The sequence below is a fragment of the Pundamilia nyererei genome, unplaced genomic scaffold (genome assembly GCF_000239375.1).
Source record: "Pundamilia nyererei isolate P.nyererei 1_Seehausen unplaced genomic scaffold, PunNye1.0 scaffold00498, whole genome shotgun sequence".
NCBI classification, from domain to species: Eukaryota; Metazoa; Chordata; class Actinopteri; order Cichliformes; family Cichlidae; genus Pundamilia; species Pundamilia nyererei.
The window spans coordinates 39,468-47,650 of record NW_005187899.1 but is presented as its reverse complement, the minus strand read 5'-3'; the positions used below and the strand labels follow the sequence as shown (position 1 = coordinate 47,650).

At 41.4% G+C, this 8,183-nt stretch overlaps 2 protein-coding genes across 4 annotated transcripts in view; both read right to left on the bottom strand.

Annotated features, from left to right (window-relative positions):
• The window catches only part of abr (ABR activator of RhoGEF and GTPase), a 118,429-nt gene extending 114,928 nt beyond the window's left edge, over nt 1-3,501 (bottom strand). The window contains exon 1 of the mRNA XM_005754043.1: nt 2,424-3,501. Within this exon, the coding sequence (XP_005754100.1) occupies nt 2,424-3,240 (817 nt within the window). The 5' untranslated portion in view covers nt 3,241-3,501. The remainder of the gene's footprint in view (nt 1-2,423) is intronic.
• A 2,696-nt stretch (nt 3,502-6,197) lies between these two features.
• Nucleotides 6,198-8,183, bottom strand: part of aspa (aspartoacylase) — a 10,227-nt gene continuing 8,241 nt past the window's right edge. For all 3 annotated transcript variants that reach the window (XM_013916175.1, XM_013916174.1, XM_005754042.1), the window contains exons 6-7: nt 7,515-7,624; nt 6,198-7,320 (exon numbers count right to left, since the gene is read on the bottom strand). In XM_013916175.1, the coding sequence (XP_013771629.1) occupies nt 7,129-7,320; nt 7,515-7,624 (302 nt within the window). In that variant the 3' untranslated portion in view covers nt 6,198-7,128. The remainder of the gene's footprint in view (nt 7,321-7,514; nt 7,625-8,183) is intronic.

The following is an 8,183-nucleotide window of genomic DNA, read 5'->3' as shown; positions in this document are numbered from 1 at the left end:
AGTGGTCCGATGGCATGCGTTGTAAATATGGAAGTAGACATAAAGGATGTTTGTCCAGTCCAGCACACAGACAGGAAATATGGGGAGACACATGCAAGGAACTGCAAGCACCTCTGCAGTTCAATATTTAGCACCTCTCACCTCAGATACAAAGTGTCACGGGCGAGTGTTCTCCACAACCCTTTCTTCTTTCAGAAAACATCTGTGCTTCGTCCCTTTTGTCTTTTATTCATATTTTGCCTCCCTTCTCTCTACAATTTCCCACTTTATTCTGCTTTCCCGTTTGGAGTTTTTAGAAACCACTGCCCAGCCCTTACCAGAAATTATACTGAGGCCTGTAAGAAACTCTTACAGGCCTCAGACACAGGAAGAGACAATGTGCCACAAATGTCATAAAGACTTGTGGCAATGACATAAAGTAGCTCAGTGCCAAGTTAAACAAATCTTAACTTTGAGGTGCGACCTTTAAGTGACTAACAACAGCATGGAAGAAAAATCTTGACTAACTTCAAACCACCTTGTAGACTAAAGCTCATCACTGACGTTTCTACAAATAAAGACACAGCCCTCGCTAAAATAAGATAAGCTGACATTATATACGTTTACCAGAACCATGCATTGCAGCAGTGAAATGCACAACATGCACAGCCACCTCTATGCTGGTTTTCTGGTTACTCATGCAACTTGTGAGGTGTTTCAACTCCTGAACTCACTGCGTCAAACAGCACTTGCATGACATCAGAACAGGACTTTAAGTCCGTTTACAATAAATCCACTGACTAACATCCCAACATGCTCAATATGACTCATATTATAAAAGACGCCAGACTGTTCAGTGCATGTGGCTGTATCTGTATTTACCACCAACTGAACTGAAGCTGCTTCAAGGGGGATGTGACACTATAGACGTCTTACAGATCGCTGATATAGAAAGGGAACATTTTGTCTTCAAGGTCAATATAGACAATGTAGAGTACTTCACACAAGTGAAGATGGTTTCATTTAACCGGTAACCTTCTAATCTACATGATTAAAAAGCCAGTGGTATGCTCGAGTGGGGCTTTGCAAAGGAAATCCTGTCCTTATCTTTACACCTACTGCTTACCTTATCCTGCAGTAGGTCTGTTATAACAGGTGGTAGTTCTCCTAATGTCTGATATCTACAACACCACTTAGAGCATTTAGTCTATTATGGATCTGTTCGTCAGCCACACTTATACAGGGTTTTATTTGTTTCATGAAATCCACTCCATCCAGCAGAGTCAGGTAGTCATACGCTGATAAACATTTTCTTCTTGATCAAGCAAAAACAAAATTAATAAAGTAAAAGTACTGATCTGTTACGCAGATCTCTATTATTTGAAGGTAAATTCAGCTTAATATTAACTAGGGTTTGGAGTTACATGCAAGACATTTAGTAGAAATAAAAGTCATGGCACAAGTCTGACTTGTGTGAGAACATTGAAGAGCAGTTATTAAGAGAAGTTATTCTAGGCAACTGTGTTGCTTTATTGACCTTTGTTTTTTTGTTGTTGTTTTTTTTTGGGGGGGGGGTATATTGGTAAATGAAACAACCTGAGCAACTAAGGCGTAAAAATAAGTCAGAACACAGAAAAACATATTTCCAACAGAACAAGTGTGACATACCCTTTGCTTTTTAAAAGAATGGCATTTCCTTGACACGCCCCATTCAGCATGCAAAAATAAGCTACTGGAGACTACAGCAGAGAAACAGGTGTTTGCACTGTGCATTTGTCCAGGACAATACTACAAATATTTTGTAACAGCACTCAGCAATTAGTTTGGCACACGGTAAACTTGTTTTTTCTCCGTGGGTGAATCTGAAAAGCTAAAATGGGGTTACATGAATACACCTCGTCTTGCGTTTTAAACAAATAAAGATCATCTCTAAACCAGGCGCACTCGTGCCAAAATACAGACTGATTTCGTATTATTATCACTGACTAACATAAGTGCATTTGCATCTGCTGAGATTTCCTTTATTTTCACTGTGGAAGGAGGAAGTAAGAGCCAGAAACCGATGAATTGCATAACACTGCTGATCAGCTGTAAATGACTGAGTACTGGAGCACAAAATCAATTGCAGTACTCACACTGGTTGCTTAAAAAAAAGCACCCTGCAAATAAAAACATGCCACATTTAATTCAGTTTGAAGTAAGCTGCTATCTGTAGATATGATTTATGGAGCCTTGTGTCTTCCCTTCCCTGGGATCGGTGCCTTTGACACGTTTAAAATGCTTGACTACAGATCCCATCTGGCTTTTACACTATAAATCCAGAATTAAAGCCTAGCTTAGCTGCCAATGATCTTCCAACCAGGCCATTTCATGTAGTAAAATCTAATTTACATATTGCACTTCTTATTTATAGCCATTACCGGCGGCAGTGGTGTTGACATTACCTGCGGAAGAGGAGTCATCGTGGTCGGAGCTCAGGTACCCATCACTCCTCCTCTCTGGGGTGCTGCACCCCGAGCCTCGGGAGGGTCTGCGTTGAATGTGGGGGAAGGACGGTGACAGTCTGCCATCATCGGAGTCAAACTCCCTGCTGTGGCGGAAAGGCCGCCGGCTGTCCCGGTGAGCGCTGGAAGTCTTCTTACCGTCTCTTCCCGCAGTCTTTGGTGCCAACAAGTTATTCCTGACGAAATTTTCATTCAGCTCCAAATCCTCATATTCCCGGTCGCTGCCTTCCTCGTTGTCATTTGCACGCTGGACGATGGCAGGGGCCGTGTCCACTCTACAAAACATGGGCTTCTGTGGCGGAACCGGGATAGGGACTGGTTTGCCCATCTTGCCGCTGAACCTGCCTCGCTCCCGGCCGAAGGAGCTGGTGAGCCCCGCTGTGTTGCTACCCGCAGCGTGGTGCTTCATGCCACCGGGGTCCAGCGCCTTCATTCTCCCCTCGTCACGCTCGGCGTCCCGCCGCGGCGGTTTCCTGATATTCTCCGTTTTGGAAAAGGTCGACATGTCAGCGTTAAAGTTTTCATCTTTGCCTTCAAACCTTTCCGGGTCGTTTCTCTTCTGTCGGGCCACGGTGGTCTCCAGGTAAATCACCTTGAATTTCTCCTCTGCCAGAGCCTTCTGGAGCCTCTTCAGGTTGGCTTTGCATGTCTCCAGCTCGGACTCGATGTCCTCTACAGAGTTCAAATCCATCTGGGGTACTTTTCCGTCGGGAAATTCTTTCCTCCAGTGTTTTTCGAATTCCTCCTGCTCCCACATATTGATGTTCACGCGGGGCTTCACGCCCGTCGCAGTCTTGTCATGCAAGTCAGAAAATATTGAAGCTAACTGTTGTCTTCACCGACACTGTCGCGTAAATCCACGTTCCTTTCTCACTTGTTTTCCGGAAAAGAAAAAAAACAAACAAATAAACGGTATTAACTTGAGCACTTTCTGACCATCTTGCACCTCCTACACGTAACTGGCGCACGGCGCACTCCTGCGTCTAATGCAGACAAGTTTGCCACTACGCTGAAAAGTTTCGAGACTTCCTGTATCCAGACGTGGTGCGTTCAGGTGCCGCTGGGAGAATTAATGTGGCCATGGTTTCGTGACAGCATTATCCAATCAATACCGCGGATTCTGAAGTGGATGTGTGCGGTATAGCCTGGTGGCAAAAAAAAATGTTTAAAAACAAGCAAACAGAAAAAACAACAACAAATAATTAAAAAAACAATTATTATAAGGATGAGGGCAGGGATGTTAGAATATTATAACTCATGACTAATATTTCCATCGATTGCTAACACTGTATCTGCGGATAAACTAACCAGTTTTACTTGAACGCTATTCTTGAATTTCTTTTCACACCTTATAATAATAATAATAATAACATAAAAAAAATCCGACAGGATCTGAATGCAACAAGCACTGCTACAGGAAAGCAAAAGTGCTTGGTGGTGCACATTTAAAATAAATTATATTCCAGATAAAGGTTGATCTGTTTGGTAGTTTGTATCTTTGCCAGTTCAGTCTATTGTGAAGAAACACTGCTGATCTAAATATACTGTCAACTTGTTTCTATTCTGTTGTTTGTGGTTTTCTATTTTAGCCACACTGGTGGTCTGTTGAACAAAGATGCTGAACAAATCTTGTTACAGTGTTGACACATTTGAAAAACCTTTAATGATATACAGGAAGCTCAAAAACCTGCAAGTTGCTTTAAATGACACAAAAAAATAATTCCTCCTGACCACATTTCAGCTGCATACACGGGCACACTGGGCAGCATGTAATGTTGCAGACCAAGCAGACTGAAAGCAGATGTTTGGTTTGCTTCCCTATAGCTACAGGTTTCGGTGGTTTGACATTAAGGAAGGGACGACGCACTTTTCTTTTTTTTTTATCTATCAGGTAGCTTGTTATCTGTCTGCAGAGGAAACAAAAATACTGCAGGAACTCATGTACAAAAACCTTTCACACGCACCTGTCTCTTCAATGCTATAACTTCAAGCACACATCCTCCTTCTCCTCCTTGTTTTCAAGCCTGCTAGTTTACGATTGCTAAAAAGTGTGTTGAGAAGAAGGTCAGCTTGATTCCCCATCTTGATTTGTGGCACAGCAGAAAAACATTTATTGGACATTTAGCTGGTAAATAATTAAGTATGTGTCATTTTGAAGACTCTCCATGTCTGTGATTTTCATATGAACAGAGCCCATCTCTGGGAGACTCATCTTCCATAAAAAAGTAAACGTAAAGCATGATTGTCAAAATTCATGCAGCTATGTCCTGATAATATTAAAGAAGAGCCTGGTAAGAAGCCAGACAGGAGCCTTCCAGTAAAATAGAGTGTAATGCTATACAACATAGAAGAAAGTTATCTGTGCAGACAGAGAGAGGCGGGTGCAGGCAGAGATGGGTGCTTGGTATTTCTGAGTGCCCATTTGGATAACCGCCCAGAACTGAAAGATCATTCTCCCGAAAGCTTTCAGTGGCCATTGATCCGCACTCATTGCAGGCCTGGGGGCCTGTATTGGGTTACTGTAATGAATAGTCTACAAAGACTACGACCAGCTATGAAGCTAGATTACCAATCACAGGCCTGATACGACAAAGAAAGCATAAAACGTGGACTTTTCCTGGTTAGTCTACAAGTTATAATAAAGACAGCTAGCTTTGGGGACTGCATAAACATGACTGTGTAGCTGATCCAGCCATACTTCTCATGCTTTACTCATTTCATCGCTTAACATCAGTGAAACAGACACCTAACAAGTTTGCTCAGTGTGTGGTATTCAGTCGACAGATACCTGAGTGGGTAAACGATGCAGAAGAGTGTGCACAAAGCTGGAATTCTGCTTTAATTACATTTCGCAGCTACAACCACACCTACCACACTGATCAGAGGTGCTCAATAGATAACCAGAATGTAACAATATTATAAAATGCCTGTTAAATGAGTTCCCTTTTGTGTGAGTGTGTGTCATATATTCACAGCTTAAATAACACCTCCAGCCCAACAAGCTGTGGGTATGTACTCTGTGTTACTATCCAACCCTTTTTAGTGAACATATTCTTAAACTTTTCCACACACCTCTCAGCACTCCTTCACCTCCATTCAAATCCAGATGCCTTGGATTCCTGAAACACTAAACTCAGATAGTGACTCGAATTCTTTGCTGCCATCAACAAAAAGAGAGACGCATGAACAAACTATCCAGCTATGTTATAATTACAGCACTTAGTGTCATTGTAAATACATATGGGTGCCTTCTACGGTACGGCACATGTATAATATATAAATATATAATATTGTAAGTGTCAAAGTTGTATTGAATCTTATACCTAAAGTCTTATGGGACAAGAGTACTTGAAATAAAGGCATTGAAAGTGCACATATTGAAACATATTGATGGGTCAAGTGTTTAAAAAAAAAAAAAAACCACACAAGTAGAGAGCTGCAATTTTTCCTTAGTGGGTCAGCAGCTCTGTGATCAGGAGAGCTGCTGTAAAAGTGGATAGGTTCTTGTGACACATGATGCACCAGTGACACACAAAGGAGCAAAACAACTGGCTCGGACACGATTCCACCGGCTGCACCCTCCAGTATATTCTGTACTGCACCACAGTGCACGGTGTAAGGGACTTTAATCAGTGGTTGCATGACGCCCTCTTGTGGCCACATGCCCTGCAGGACTAAACGAGCGCGGGTCAAAGCAGCACACATTGTAAAACACACAGTAGTACAACATTTATTGGTAGGATCATTTCCGCAGGACTTCTAGTACAGTGAATTTCACTAATCACAGAAATGATTCTAACAGATATATTGCTCAAGTCTAAGACCACAGCGAGACACTTTGGGACAACATAAAGATGAAAACATTAAAAAGTAAATATGCTTTCCAGAATGCGACAAGTTCTATGCATCCCTTTGAAAGCAAACTTACAATACAAGTATATCAAAATAGACAGATATATTATAAAAACACATCTCACACTGCATCTGGTTTATGTGGGAGAGATCTTAGACTGTAATCGAAACTTTTAACCGAGACATAAAATCTACAAAACTCTACTCCAGATTTGTTGCACAACTGTCTCTGAAATCTCAGTTAAGGCAAAAAAAGGACAGCACCACAGATGCAACCAACGGAGTTACAGGTAGGTAGTATCAAAGGCCACAAAACAACCCCCCACCCCCACACGTGATACAAATATATTTTCAGAAAAAAGACAAACATCTACAGTTTGAGTCAAAAGTTTGCAGGTGACGATCCTCTACACAGCCTTCCTGAGCAGTAGTTGGAAACGTAAAAGGAGTGTTTAGGATGATTGAGGAGCCATCAATGATTAGGCCTAGTCTTTAATATAATAAAAATCTAGTTGATTTAATGTAAATATGTACAATATCATAAATACTTCTCACAATAATATAGTAGTCTTCAGATCAAAGACTGTCACAGTGCCTGCACAAATGTTCTTTGCATAGTTAAGTGATTTTCCGATAGTGAATGCATAAAAACCTAAATCAGTTTGTAAAAGATGGAATCTAACCTGCAGGATTTCTGCTGTTTTCTAACAGAGCAAAGTGCAAAATCTTGATACAGTTTGCTCCTGTGGCTAATACATAATCATGATTGCTGTTAGCCTTAAGAAACAGTTCTTCATGCTTTTATGATGGCACTTGCTACCAAGGTTTCTCGCCTGGTGGTTATAAAGGCCTGTTGTTTCTCATAATAGGCTGCCTCGTTAATAAAAGTGGGATAGACCGTCCCGGAGCCTTGGTAGTGGATGGTTTTTCCATCAAATGTCTGGAACATTGGGTCACCAGGGTTCAGCGGCTCCCAGTCACAGTCCTGCAACAATAACAAGCAAGAGCCACAGGGAAAGTAACTCGAGTATGTTGTTTAAACTGAAACAATACATCCTCACGTCATCTAAAGAAATCTCATTTCCTCCTTAAAGCAGCACATTTATAGACTCAACGGTCCAAACATGACATGAATGCTCGAGATTGAAGGTTGGAGCAATTCTAAATTTGAATATTTACCTGCAGGTTGGGGTGAACCATGGCTATGATGTTTCCATTGGCGTCTCGGGGGTAGTCGATCCACTCGAGGACTCGGAAAACTTCAACTGTACAAGGAGGGAACTCCACACCTAAACAGCACAGAAAACACAGAGAGAGTATGTGAGTGGATTGGGATAACATAATGAAAGCTGGAGTTAGACTGAATTCCCAGAGTTAATGTCCCCGGGTTTAGAACAAACCTAAAAAAATAAATTAATTAATAATTAAAAAAGAAGAAAAATAGATTTAAATAAACATTCGAACACTATTTAACAAACTGTTTCAAGGGCAGCTTTATTATAGGTCCTCAGAAGGGTATAAAAGTTGTAGTACGTTAAGGCATCGAGTCGCGATATCTCCTAGATGACCAGTAGATCAAACATTAACATTAAGTCAGTGCAGAAATTTATCTTCACATGGAAGGTAAAGCCCGACTCTTACAGGTGAAAAGTCATCTGCATCACCTAGCGGTTGTCGAATTGAAGGGCAGCTTGTTAAAAAACAACCAAACAACAACTCACTGAACAAATGCACCTTGCTTCCCAATTGAACTCGTCTGTTTTTTATGCTACTATACCATACTTGACTGGCACTGTGGTGCAGTGGTTACCAATTTAGCTTGAAAGCAAAAAGCTCCTGGGTTCAAAC